The sequence below is a fragment of the Papilio polytes genome, unplaced genomic scaffold (assembly GCF_000836215.1).
Source record: "Papilio polytes unplaced genomic scaffold, Ppol_1.0 DF823890.1, whole genome shotgun sequence".
NCBI lineage: Eukaryota > Metazoa > Arthropoda > Insecta > Lepidoptera > Papilionidae > Papilio > Papilio polytes.
The window spans coordinates 633,015-646,319 of NW_013525314.1; the positions used below are offsets into that span (position 1 = coordinate 633,015).

A 13,305-nucleotide genomic window follows, 5' to 3' on the forward strand; every position below is an offset into this window, starting at 1 on the left:
AGATTATCCGGAACAAACGCGGCTTGCGGACAGACAGACAAACAAAAAATTTTTAAATGCGATTTTCTTTATCAGCAACGCAAATATATTATTTTCCCGAAATCTGGGATTTTTCCTTTGATATAACAAACAGATACTCCAATTTCATTATATGTATAGATTACCAACTTATATGCGTAAGGTAAGTGCAACTGGGAATATCTCTTGCCGCAGCTGCATAATAACTTTGACAGCCTCATGCTCGAACAAATAATTAAAAAACCATCAAAATATAGTAACAATTTAAAATCTGCTTTGTTAAAGCAATAAATATGTAACACTAGCTATTGTCCGCGACTCCGTCCGCGTGGTATTAAAAAAAACGAAACTAAGTAGCCTATGTGCTCTTCCAGACTATGCTCTACATCTGTGCCAAATTTCATCCAGACCCGTTTAGCGGTTTAGACTACAAACTCAAACAAACATCCATCCATCTATCCATCCATCCATCTAAATTTTCAAATTTATAATATTAGTATGAAGTAAGAAGTAAATTAAAAATAATCTATATCTATACTAAAATTTAAAAAAAGAAAAAAAGATTTGTATTTTTGTATGTATTGAAATAACTCAAAAACTACTGGGCCGATTTCAAAAATTCTTTCACCGTTAAAAAGTTACCTCATCACTGAACTTCATAGGCTATATTCATACGTTATTTTTTAATTTCACGAGGGCGAAGTAGAAACAGCTGTAATAATAAATCTTTATATAATTTAAATGTTAACATGAAAGACTTGTTTTCACCCGTGGCTCTGTCTACGTGGAATTAAAGTGAGTATGTGTTCTTTAAGACTATAGATTACATCTATGCCAAATTTCATTGAGATCAGTAGAGAAGTTTAGGCTACAAACTCTAACATCCATCCATCAAAAAAAAATGGTTTCTGTATTATTAACTAGATGGCGTTGTTTAAATTTTTAAAGAACATCCTACCTTCAATAGTAGTTTTAGCGACGCCTCCAAACAACATTAATAGAATCCCTCGTTTTACTTCATTGTTCCCGTGTATGCTTGGAAATAAACTTGTTATTAGATTATTGTATAGATTCCTGTCTTTTGTCATCTCATATACCTAAACAAAAAACAACTATTAACAAAATTTTATTTAAAAAAAAAACTTAAAAAAATCTTCATTTTACCGTAGAAAAATTTTCACAGAAAAATTCAAATGTTTCGGCAGTTGAATCGTTGCAGTAAAAAAAATTAAGTAAAACGGAGCATAATATTGACTTAAACAATAGCCATTTATGATAATATACATAAATTTTTACTCTAAAAAACATTTGTTACTAAAAATACCTTACAATTTTAGATATTAAAAAAAATAAAAGAGTTTGTTCTATTCCTTATCAGCAGCAAAAATTTTAAAAACCTTACTTTTACAGATTTTAGTTATTTGATAAGTAAATTATATACGTTTTACCATTCCTTATTGGTCATATGAAGCTACAATTCCTAACAAATTACAGATAACAAAAATAATTGGTTTTTTTTAACACTTTTTAGTTATTTGTTTAGCAAGTTATACCTGGTTCCATTCCTTATCGGTCATATGTTTCCTCATATCGTCAGTAGTGAGGTCGTCGGCTGCGATGTCGGCGGCGCCGAAGCGACGCGACATCGCCTGCACGCTGCACGCGAGGAACGCTGTCCTTTGAGAAACAAAATATGTTACTATAGCAGGAAAAAACCCGCTGGATGAGAAATCGTTGATAAATATCAAGGAGTGGACGAATTTTACCAGCGTACATCTATATTGCTTGGCACATGACCTGCAAAAGTTCGTGCTGGCAGATAAACTCCATAAATGGAGAGACCCTTAGAGAGAGAGAGAAATGGGGGGGAGAGAGAGGGAGAGAGAGCGAGACAGCGCGAGAGAGAGGGGGAAAGAGGGAGGCGGAGAGCGGTTACTCGCGTCTTCGTTCACGTTAATTAGAAAATAGTCTTTAGATAGCCTATATTTCTCAATGATAGTGGCGCTTTTTAACGGTAAAGACTTTTTTGTATTCAGCTGAGTAGGTTTTGAGTTATTTCAATACATACAAAAATACAAATTTTCCTCTTTATAATATAAGTATAAATAAAAAGTTTATAGCATGTCCAGCATAGAGCTTTTTAGTAAAAAAAAATTAATCATAAAATATGCTGTTATTACTGACATCCTATATAATAAAGAAGTTTAAACTCACTTGTAATGCAATTCCCGTACACCCAAAGCTTTCAATCCTTTGATACCTTCCATCTGTCCTTCATTCCCCTGCCGAGTCCTTGTGGTGAGTTCAGCCTTGGCTCCAGGTAATGATAAGGAACCCACATCTGGTACTACTATAAGTGTACCTGTGAAATCGTATCTGTCACCTGCCTGTAATGCAAAACAGAACACTCTACAATCATTCTAGAATTAATTCATCATACTTCATACTGAGAAATGCGAAAATTTGGATCATCAGCTTATATGGGCTCGGAACCTACCCAAAGTTAGCAATGACTGTCATAGTTAACCACACTGCACAAAATTGAAATATACATAAGACTAAGGCCATTGGCTAACAATTACTATTAGAAATGGCAATCTTCTTTGCTACAATATCCTTGTAGTTTTTGTTCTTTTTCCACATGAAAATGATTTCCAAAATTATTCACTCCTTATATTAAATAGTGGGAAAAAGCATGTCATAGTAGTAAGTGTAGGGCTTTTTATTAATGAGAGGATTATTCAAGAAATTCCAAAATCCATGTCAAAGTGTGTGTTTATCATATTAGTTAGAGAAAGTATACATACCTGCACAGATTCAACAGCTTCTGCTCTGAGTATAACTTCAAGTGAGCGTGGAATACAACCGCGGGGTAATTCCGCCTGAGTCTCTTGGATTCTTATCTTTTGGAAGTCAACAAAAACTGATTTGTCAGCGTCTAGCATGAATCGTCTTCGGTTCGCGCAAACAGGATTCCGACATATTGCAGGTAATGTGTACTGAAAGAAGTTCATCAAATTAATTGGTACAAATTTATTGTAAAAGAGAAAAGATTTTTATTTTTGTATGTTTGTGGTATACTCAAAAACTACTGAGACATTTTCAAAAATTATTATGCCATCAGAAAGCTACCTTATCACTGAGTAACATAGACTACATTGAATATTAGATTTTTTACTATAATTCTGTTATGTTGAATTTCAAAGTCATACTTCTTTACTAAATGACAAATTTTAGATGGATGGGTGTTTAATAGTATGTATCTTCAAAACAGTTTAATTCATGTAATTTGCATATTGTGGAAAAACATATTAGCTATTTAATAAACTTTTTTTTTTAGTTCTGTGCAAAGATGAGCAAAAACTAGTCTAGATAAAAGATAAAATACAAATAACTCAAAAATATACCTTAAATTGTTGTTCAACATTTTTCACTACAGTCTGACAGTCTAAACATACAAATGTGCCCAAAACTAACTCTGGGTGTACAGGATGAGTTCTTACAATTTGCCCTGAGATTCTTATCAATGTCCCAATCTTAGCTGTTGTTAATTCTCTCACTTTATGCCTTGTAGGCACATCTACAAATGACACATAACATTCTTTGCCTATTAGTTCCTTTTTAACATTATTATCAGTTATACTTAACACATAGTTTAATATAGCTTGGTTCAGAAATGGATATATCCTGTAATATTCTTCAATAATAGTTGTAGCCAGATTCTGGTTGTATCTTTCAACGTCATCAAAACTGACTTCTAAAGTACTTGCTTCAGGTTTTATTAGTTCTTTCGCCGGTTTTTCATATTTAATTTCATTATCTTCTTTGAACCTGTAATAATTAATTTAAAACATTACAAATATGTTATTTAATAAATTTAAAGCTTAGTATCATTTACCATGACATACAAATCCTTTGTAATGTTATAGAAAGTTATAATTAATACTATAGCATTATGTGGAAATTATATTTAAAGCTCTTATACTTGTAACTGTGATGAGTAGGCAGATATTACAAATATCTATATTAACAAATACTCCAATGTAAGAAATGCAATTAAGAATTTATATTAAAAATTTTACCAAATTCCTGAAAGTACTACATTTAAAAAGTGTTAATATACTTTGTATGATATTGCTTTAGTATTATTAATGTAATAAATATTAAATAATGGTAAAACATTATACTCACTCTTCTAAAAAATCTTGAAACAGCTTTTGACAACGTACACCTACATCGTCCTTTACTTGCTTTTGTGTTGAATATGTATCAGCTACATCCATGTTTAAAAATGTTAAAAACCGTTTGAGCGGGTGTTATTTTCAAATAAAACAATTAAATTACTTAACAAAACAGTTCACAGGTTAAGTCTCAATTTTTGTATGTCTTAGTTTACACATGAGGAAATATTCAGATAAATCATTTATGTGACCGCTTTTCGTCTTCTTAGTTAAAACATATTTATGCAAATAAAAAGTTTGGTTTCTTGGAACTATAAGTATTTATTGTATAAAATCTTAACTATCAACGAAGTTTCATTTGACAAGCTTCAATATACATTTTGGCGCGAATTCAAGTTTCGTTTCATTTGGTTTAAGCTTCGGATACTACATTTTTGGCCATTAGCCGAAAACGGTTCCATTAGCAATTAAAACCACGTCATTCTTTCACATTTGAATTCTACTATTATACTACTATAACTATTTATCCTGTATCTTAGTTTTTACAAAGAATAGGTCAATCTTCCTTAATTTTTTTTCGTAAAGACGTCCTAAATTCTACTGAAAGGTCCAGTAGCCAGGCCATGAAATCTTCAAAAAAAGTAAAGTATATGTCACTTTCAGACTTTGAATTTGATTTATGTCAGTGTCAAAACTCGAAATTAATGTCAAAATTACGATTTTTTTAACTTTTTATAAAAGATGACTGAAAAACAAGTAGGATTTTTGTATAAAGTAGCTACCAGATTAGCAACTGTGCCAAAAGACGATTCGCAAATACAGCATCTTAGAAGTTATTATCTGTATGTATTTTAAATTAACTTTAATTTCATGTCATTCATGCGTTTTAAGAATATTCTCAAACCTTTTTCCTTTCAGGCTGAGGTGTTTTGAAATAACAAAGGGTTATGGATTACCACAGCAGCAATTCTCAGTCAAAAGTCGATGTCCACATTGTTGTTTAGAATGGACAAGAAATACTGAGACTAAAGTATGATATTTCTTTTATTTTATTTATGTGCAAAATTTTAAGGAAAATTAACGTGTTTTTTTTTATTTCAATAGGCATTAAATATATATGAAAATCCAGCTTAATATTTGTTGTGTTGTAACTTTTTTTTTCAGGTAAAATCATTACATCTCAGTAAAAGACAACGAAAAAGAATAAAGACAAATAAATCGAAGAAAGATTTATTGCATAGCAATAGGCTTGTAAGTATATTAAGATGGAAGTAATTTTATTTTCATAATTTATTGGCATATGTTTATCCTTGTATACTTTTGTTTCAGGAACAAATTTGTTCATTTTGCAAACACACTACAATTAGGACAGTTTTAAAACCAAAATTTAATGATAAGGTACTCAAAAAAGTAGAAACAAGTACAATAAAAAGCAAGAAATCAAATGTAATAGAAAAAAAAGAAGACCAAAAGGCAATAGAAAAAAGTCAAATATTAAATGCATATGTAAAATCTAAGGATGTGTTTTCTCTAAGCAACAAACACAATACATTGGCTAACACAATTAAGGAACAACCAAAAATAATCAAAAACAATAAAAAGAAGAAAGATAAATTTGCAGGTTTATGTAAAAAAGCAGTGCTGGCTTCTGCAAAATTGAAAGTTGAAAAAGAAAAGCCCAGTAACATTTCTTTATTTCTTAAACCATGTTCATAGAAATCTCTTCTTACTGCATTACAAATAAATGTGGTATAAAGTTAAACTAAGGAATAAAATGAGTATAAGCAAAATTTTTCCTAATATTTGCTTATACCATGTTTATTTGTAAGTATGTTAGAATTCAATGTCTTTTAATGATTATTAAATGAATATCCATTACATTAGTGTTTGTATGACCTGTAATTATATGAAGAGATCCATTTTTAAACTTCTTGTAGAAGTTATATGAATCATTATTATTCAAAAATGAATTAACATCGAGTTCTGTTTCACAATCTGATATCAAATTAAGGTAGCCAATAGCCCCAGCTGCATCTGTAGGTCCATCAATACCATCTGTTCCCGCACTTAGAAAGTAGACATCAAAATTATTTAGTTCATGTTTTATTTCATTCAAATAATATGAAAATTGTAAAGCCAATTGTTGATTTCTACCACCTTGACCATTCCCTTTTACTTCAACAGTAATTTCCCCACCTAATATTAGACAAATATCTTTTTCTCTAATACTGTCAAGAGAATTAATAAAAATTGAATCAAGTCCTGGTATATTTAGATTATCTACAATGTTTTTTAATGTTGCAGCATTAATTTTATTACTTAAAAAGTTGCAAAATGCTTTAGTTAAATTTGCATATTCAAGTGCGACATCCTTAACATTACCAGTTACAATATTAGATAGTTGAATTGGAAAATAATTGAGTGCTTCAGCTTCAGTAGCCGCTGCCTCTGTGCTTAATTTATTAGAACCAATAACAAAGTTTTTAACTATTTCCTTTGGAAAGAGTATTTGTTGATCCTGCTGATTTAACACTGTAAGTATAGATTGTGAAAGATTGTCAAATAAGTTATACTTTTTAATAATATTTAAAGCTTCTTGTGGATTATCTGTATTTTCAGTTGTTGGACCACTAGCAATCAAGTCTAAGGGATCTCCAACTATGTCTGAAAGTATCAGAGCTACAGTTCTGTTTGCTTTACTTTTTAAAGCCAATTGTCCACCTTTTAGAGCAGATATTCTTTTTCTAACTGTATTTAATTCTTTAATATCGGCACCTGAATGTGCTAATTGTTTAATTAATTTAGTTTTTTCACTTAGACTTATTGGTTCTATTGGTAAAGGCAGTAAGGCTGAGCCACCTCCAGAAATTAAAACTAAAAGAAAATCATCTTTTCCCAGATTTGTAACAAGGTGTTCTATTTTCTTAGCTGTGATCATAGCTTCTTCATCTGGCAAATTATCTTTTGCACCTTCATAATATGATATATTTGTTTTAACTGAATTCTGATGTAGACTTCCTTTAGGTATGCTAATTATTCCTTCTGTAATTTTGGTACTTAATAATTTCTCCACTTCTACAGCCATATTCTGCGCAGCTTTTCCAGTCCCTACTACGTAAACATTCTTATTTTTCAAGTCATAATTTTCGTCGCAAAGTTTTAGATTTTGAGTTATAGGACTGTAATTTAAACATTTTTTTACAATACTGTCCGGTAAGACTGCTGTTACACTGCTTTTAAAAATTTGAATCAAATCATTCACAATTACCTTTGCCATAATGACTTAGGACGAAGCCGATTTTGGTTTTGTAATTTCAATATATTGTTAGTCGTCGCATTGCTTATCATTATCACATAGTATATGATAATGATTTTATTTTTGACGTTATTAAGGTTATGTAATAACAACAACAAAAAATCGTTTTATATAAGCCAATTGATAGCATTTAGATTTAATTTTATCAATAAGGGACAATAAAATATTTACAGAAATAGAATTCGTAGTCATAGAATTTACCAATTTCAAAAAATACGCAAGCGCATTTTGATTTGCAAATATCAATGCTGTGCTGCCATAAGAAATATTCTAATTACCCAATAGGGTAGGCTAATAAGCCAGCCCTGTAATATTAATTTTTTTTTCTATCAAAATTATGTTATTTATTTATCACGGAATGTTATCACAAACATAATATACAAAGGCATTTAAAGAGCAAAACGCTTTTTGAACTTATTTCAATAAAATACGCACTTGAAAAGGAACGCATTCACTTGTTTACCTGTTTCAACTTGTTTGAATTTCAAAATTTCGATACAAGTTGCAACAAGTAGCCGCAACATTTAAATTCACTTTGCTTAGCTAAGCAGCTAAGCACTGTGAATATGGATTTAATTTAGTTCTTTAACGTTATTAACTATAGTCGGTGTGTTATGGAACCCATATGTTTCTCGCATTACTTTATAAATAAACAAAATGTAAGAACATTTAAAAATATTCTTAATTTGAAATATCTAAAGGTAAACGATATTAAAGTGTTATGTGAATATTTATTTGAAGACAAATGTTTGGTGGACGAACTATCAGAGACATTTTTTATTTTAATAGACGAGGTAAGAAATAATGTAAGAATTAATTGCAAAGAAGACTTTAAACAGTATTTTCCTCTGTCCAAGTATTCAGAAACTATGAAAGCAGTTGGCAAGGAAGATATATTCATGGGATGCATAAAGGCTTTACAAGATGTTATACCTAGAAAAATATACGGTGGAAATCATAATTATAAAATTTTTCGAAAACTAGTCCATATAATAATTTATAGTATGAATCGGCAATGTTTATTTTTTACAAGAATATTGAGAAAATGGGATTTCTCTGTGTTCCCGTGGAAAACGATTTCTATCGACACTGCTAAAAAGTTACTATATAAATTTTTATATTGGATTATGAAATATGTGTTATCAGCTATTATAAGCTTAAATTTTTATGTAACTACATGTAAATTAGATTCGGATGAAAATAGGCTGTATTTTTTTAAAAAAGAACATTGGCAAAGTTTTCACGACAAAACAGTCTCCAATATGTTACTTACCAAAGTTATTGAAAAATGTAAATTTCAATCAGGAAATAGACATAACAAAAATTTTAATCTACAAGTAAGGTTGTGTCTGAAGAATCTTAAAAAAGATATTCCAAAACTTCATTTAATACTCAAACCTAATAATAATTGTAGAATAATTGTATGCTATAAAAATAATCAGTTAAGTAAAGATGAGAAATTAAAAATTAAAGAGAAATTAACATTTATAAATTTGTTAACTGGCAAGACTCAAGAGAAGTTGGAGAAACAATATGAGTTGTTGCATACAACATGGCTAGAAAAGAACAAACCAAAACTTTATTTTATAAAAACAGATCTTACTAATGCTTTTGGTTGTATTAATAAACAACAATTATTAGAAATAATTCATAAAAGAAATTTAATGTTGCAAGAATCTGAGAAATGTATGCATGTTAAAAAAAAGTTTGCGCAGAATTTTACAGATATTATGTCAGAGTTACAAAAGCCTTTATTAATTCGTATTGGTTCAACGATTTATGAATGGAAAGAAGGTTTAGTACAAGGGTACAAATACTCACCGGCCCTTTCTGAACTATATTATTCTTATATGGATGAACTTTATTTCCACGAACATCATACAAATGTAAAAGAATTAAAACTATTTGTTCGAGTAGTTGATGATTATTTATATATTACAAACTCATTGGAGGATGCAAAATCATTTCTAAATGCTTTATCTAGATATAAAAATATCAACTATGATAAAACATTAGTGAATTTTCCTCATGAATTTATTAAATTCAGCAATATAATGACATTTTTAGGTTATTCATATAATACAAATACATTGACTGTTAGTCGGGCAAATAATGTATATACTGGTCAAATGTGTTATAAGATCTCTTTTTCTCATGCTATAACAAATCTTTATAAATTCATAGAGAATCGCATCGGTGTATCAGGTATCCATATAAATGGACATATTTTTAATCTACATTATAACTCTGAGGAATTATTATGGCAACATATATTTATAACATTTTGTTTAGCTGCTAATAAGTTTTGTACAATATTGTCTATACTCTGTGATGAAGAGATTGTTGAATATTTTTTTCTCTACAAGAAAAAGGTAACAGTAAAATTATCCAATTTTATTATAGAAATAATAATGAAGAATAAACTGAAAAGTGTTGATTTTGTACATTGTATAAATCATTTGAGATATCTTTCATATAAAGCTTTATATTTATGTGCAAAGTTGACATCAAAATGTAGTAAATTGGTTCCGATTATTAAAACAGAATTAGCTAAAACAAATTGTATGTCTGGTAAATGGCAGGAGCATGCTAGCGTTTTATATACTAATGGAAAAATGTGTAAAGCAGCTATAAAAGAAATCTGTCGTAGACCAGATTTGAAAATAATCATGAAGAAATTTGATAATTTACCTAATGGATTTCAATGTTATGTTAGTAATAAGTTATTGAATGATAAATAAAAGATCTATTTATAAAATTGTTTTATTTTATGTGTATAAAAGATATTAAAAAAAGATTCATATGGACGGAATTCAGTGCAAAACATTAAATAATTCATTTTCAAAATATAAGTAATACAATTTGTATATCTATACAAATAGTAAAATATGTCAGAATATCAAAATAAAAATTTCATATTTCGCGTAGATGGTCGCGTTGATGACGAAAAGCGCAATAAAAAAAATTGTCTGTAAGCCTCGTTTGTTCCGGATACTCTCCGTAACTCCGCCGATTTTGACGTGTCTTTTACCATAGGATAGCTGACGAAGACAGGCACATTATAAACTACTATTTTTTTTAAAATCCGCGCTATCGAAGTTTGCGGGCAACAGTTCTGTTTGATAAAATTGATGGATTATCAAATAAAATTGTCAAAATTTTAACTTTATAGGCATAGCTGTCAAAGGGTTTACAATAAGATAATAATCACAAATAAAATAATACAAAAGTGATTCACATGGACGGAATACTTTACATTAAATAAACAATACTGAATGTAAATGTATTGTAAGGCATATTTACTTACATAATACAGAGGAGAAACTTATGTGCTTATAATTTTTATTACATAAATCAATAACTTATTTCTATCATTTCGAGTCTTAATCTAGTATTACTAATTTTAGTCTAGTTTTAGATAAACAGCTGTCATAAGAGTGTAAAAAATGTTGCCATATCTTTACTAATATTAAACAAAGGAATAATTCGCATTTTTGTATATAACAACTCAAAAAGTACTGGACCGTTTCCAAAAATGTATCATTAGAAAGCTGCCTTAACACTTAAAACATAAGCTAAACTGAATTACATGTTAGACTATTTTTGATTCAGTACGGACAAAATCGAGGGCAAAAACTAGTTTCTTATAGTTACCATATAAATCCTAATTATGACAATGCCACTTGTCAGTGCACATTTTAAAACCTCAAAATAAACTGTACCAACATAGTACTAAAAAATCCTAGACAATTTTCAAAGAACTTAATGCAATATTAAATGTCTTAACTTGGGCCGTATACTGAAACGATACTTAAATTAAAACAGCGTTTAAAGACACGCTTACAACCAAATTCTATAAATATTTTAACATCTGTCAGATTGTAAACGGTGCTCATGAAGTGTAAGGGCCTGTCTCACCACTGGCCGATAGAGGTTCAGATTGCTTTAAAATGACATCACTGTCAGATAAGGGACAAAATCCGATGTCATTTTTACTTTACACATTTGATTATCAGACAATCTACAATTTGGTGGGAAAGGTTGTAAGATTCGTTTCAATATTCAGCCTTTACAAACTTATTGGAATAAAATGACCATAAACAATGTTATAGCTAGTACATGTCCCATAATATATGTTCTATAGGAATGTGACAAGAATTCCGGGTCCGGTGCGACATAGTATAATGCCTGAGGTGCATCACATGAGACTATTTTCGCAGCTCTTAGTAGCGCAGGCCCCGCTATGATCTCAGCTGATCGCTTGCTGTGTGCTAACGGCTTTAAACGGACTGCAGCGTCGCTGAAGATAAGGTCCGCGTATGGCGGTTGAGAGTAAAACATGCTGAAACTGTAACAATATTCCTTAGAGTTAATAGAATATTAGTCATACTAATATTATAAATGCCAAAGATTAGATGGATGGATGTTTGTTAGAGTTTGTAGCCTAAACGGCTGAACGGATCTGGATGAAATCATACTATTATTATAAATGCCAAAGATTAGATGGATGGATGTTTATTAGAGTTTGTAGCCTAAACGGCTGAACGGATCTGGATGATATCATACTAATATTATAAATGCCAAAGATTAGATGGATGGATGTTTGTTAGAGTTTGTAGCCTAAACGGCTGAACGGATCTCGATGAAATTCGCCATAGACGTGGAGGATAGTCTGGATGAACACATAGGCTACTCACTTTTGTTGTTTTAATTCCACGGGGATGGAGTCGCGAGCGAAAGCTAGTTTAATAATAATGTATTATTAAGGGAACTTTTGTCGATCGGAAAAATACATATGTTTTGAGGACAATATTTTCTTTTAATGTATGACGTCATATGTCGCGGGTTAACGCACATTCATATCAACATTCGAATTGTATGAAAAATAGACATTTTAACAATTTTACTTTTATAACGAGTTAATTGATTTATTAAAATTGTCTAGCTGTTCCAGTGCGGCATCATCCGCATGAAATGTCAAATTTCAAATGCCGAAATGGGAATTGCCTCCTTGATGTTGGCAGCAATTTATGGTCTCTTTCCCACATTAGGATTTCTATCCTAATACAAAATATTTCCCCCTAAGTTTAATGGCATGAAAATATATAGCCTAAAGCGTCACGTAAGTTTAGGGCTTTTTATTAAAAAAAAAAGAACTATTAAAAAATGTGCTGTGATTGCTGACATCTTAGGCAACAAAGAAGTGTATGTTTACGCTTTAATATATTAGTATAGATTGGTATAGAATAAAAGAATACATAGGTTAGTTTCTTTTGTTTGTTTTTTTTAATTCTGACTGATGCTATTTTTTTTATAAGAAAAGGGAGCAGAGGTGAGTGGATGCTAGTGATACTATAAATGCTAAAGTTTAGAATGGATGGATGTGTGTTTGTACACTGGGTGATGTGCTAGTGATATTTACCTGAATTCATCCGAGGTGGCAGCTCCGTAGAGTTGTTGTGCGTATATCATGAGGTTGGAGTAGGTGTCAAGCTCAGTGTGGTTGGCGCGCCCCATCAGCACCGCGCCCGGCACCTTGCCCAGGTTGCAATGCTCGTACTCATGCATCTTAGCACGAGTACCTGAAAAAAACCGTTTTTGACTGTATCATCTATTTTTCTTTCTTTTGCTGTAATTGAAAACATAAAAAAAAAACACGTAACTTAAAAAATGGAATGAAGAGTGGGTTTTGAACACTTTTTTCCTCCTCCATCGATTAAGAGTAGGCAATGCATTTGCGAATGTATAAGCAGAGGTCGTTTCGCTTTCTTGACGAATTCAGGTGGCCGC

General features: G+C 30.6%; 5 protein-coding genes across 5 annotated transcripts in view; 2 read left to right on the forward strand and 3 right to left on the reverse strand.

Moving 5' to 3' along the window:
* LOC106102940 (DNA replication licensing factor Mcm6) overlaps window positions 1–4,565 on the reverse strand; it is a 9,230-nt gene extending 4,665 nt beyond the window's left edge. The window contains exons 1-7 of the mRNA XM_013282561.1: window positions 4,210–4,565; window positions 3,426–3,849; window positions 2,826–3,017; window positions 2,233–2,405; window positions 1,572–1,695; window positions 970–1,115; window positions 694–730 (exon numbers count right to left, since the gene is read on the reverse strand). Of these exons, the coding sequence (XP_013138015.1) occupies window positions 694–730; window positions 970–1,115; window positions 1,572–1,695; window positions 2,233–2,405; window positions 2,826–3,017; window positions 3,426–3,849; window positions 4,210–4,301 (1,188 nt within the window). The 5' untranslated portion in view covers window positions 4,302–4,565. The remainder of the gene's footprint in view (window positions 1–693; window positions 731–969; window positions 1,116–1,571; window positions 1,696–2,232; window positions 2,406–2,825; window positions 3,018–3,425; window positions 3,850–4,209) is intronic.
* Window positions 4,566–4,880: 315 nt separating this feature from the next.
* Window positions 4,881–5,997, forward strand: LOC106102963. The gene is made up of 4 exons (XM_013282585.1): window positions 4,881–5,041; window positions 5,118–5,229; window positions 5,364–5,450; window positions 5,529–5,997. Exons 1-4 carry the CDS (start codon window positions 4,941–4,943, stop codon window positions 5,913–5,915), a joined length of 687 nt encoding a protein of 228 aa, XP_013138039.1. The 5' UTR covers window positions 4,881–4,940; the 3' UTR covers window positions 5,916–5,997.
* LOC106102962 (glycerate kinase) lies at window positions 5,994–7,635 on the reverse strand. Its single transcript, XM_013282584.1, has 2 exons — window positions 7,468–7,635; window positions 5,994–7,378 (listed from the first exon to the last, which is right to left on the reverse strand). Exons 1-2 carry the CDS (start codon window positions 7,545–7,547, stop codon window positions 6,040–6,042), a joined length of 1,419 nt encoding a protein of 472 aa, XP_013138038.1. The 5' UTR covers window positions 7,548–7,635; the 3' UTR covers window positions 5,994–6,039.
* A 131-nt stretch (window positions 7,636–7,766) lies between these two features.
* LOC106102961 lies at window positions 7,767–11,078 on the forward strand. The gene has a single exon (XM_013282583.1). The coding sequence runs from the start codon at window positions 8,130–8,132 to the stop codon at window positions 10,254–10,256; it is 2,127 nt and encodes a 708-aa protein (XP_013138037.1). The 5' UTR covers window positions 7,767–8,129; the 3' UTR covers window positions 10,257–11,078.
* Window positions 10,265–13,305, reverse strand: part of LOC106102941 (melanotransferrin) — a 14,458-nt gene continuing 11,417 nt past the window's right edge. Inside the window, exons 15-16 of the mRNA XM_013282562.1 lie at window positions 12,938–13,122; window positions 10,265–11,863 (exon numbers count right to left, since the gene is read on the reverse strand). Coding sequence (XP_013138016.1) covers window positions 11,593–11,863; window positions 12,938–13,122 — 456 coding nt within the window. The 3' untranslated portion in view covers window positions 10,265–11,592. The remainder of the gene's footprint in view (window positions 11,864–12,937; window positions 13,123–13,305) is intronic.

Coding starts and splice junctions, on each gene's coding strand:
- LOC106102962 (XM_013282584.1), bottom strand. CDS start 7,547: ATGATAAGCAATGCGACGACTAACAATATATTGAAATTACAAAACCAA. Junction 7,379..7,467: donor CCTAAGTCATTATGGCAAAG/GTAATTGTGAAT, acceptor TTTAAATTACAG/TCCTATAACTCAAAATCTAA.
- LOC106102961 (XM_013282583.1), top strand. CDS start 8,130: ATGGAACCCATATGTTTCTCGCATTACTTTATAAATAAACAAAATGTA.
- LOC106102963 (XM_013282585.1), top strand. CDS start 4,941: ATGACTGAAAAACAAGTAGGATTTTTGTATAAAGTAGCTACCAGATTA. Junction 5,042..5,117: donor CATCTTAGAAGTTATTATCT/GTATGTATTTTA, acceptor TTTTCCTTTCAG/GCTGAGGTGTTTTGAAATAA. Junction 5,230..5,363: donor CAAGAAATACTGAGACTAAA/GTATGATATTTC, acceptor TTTTTTTTTCAG/GTAAAATCATTACATCTCAG.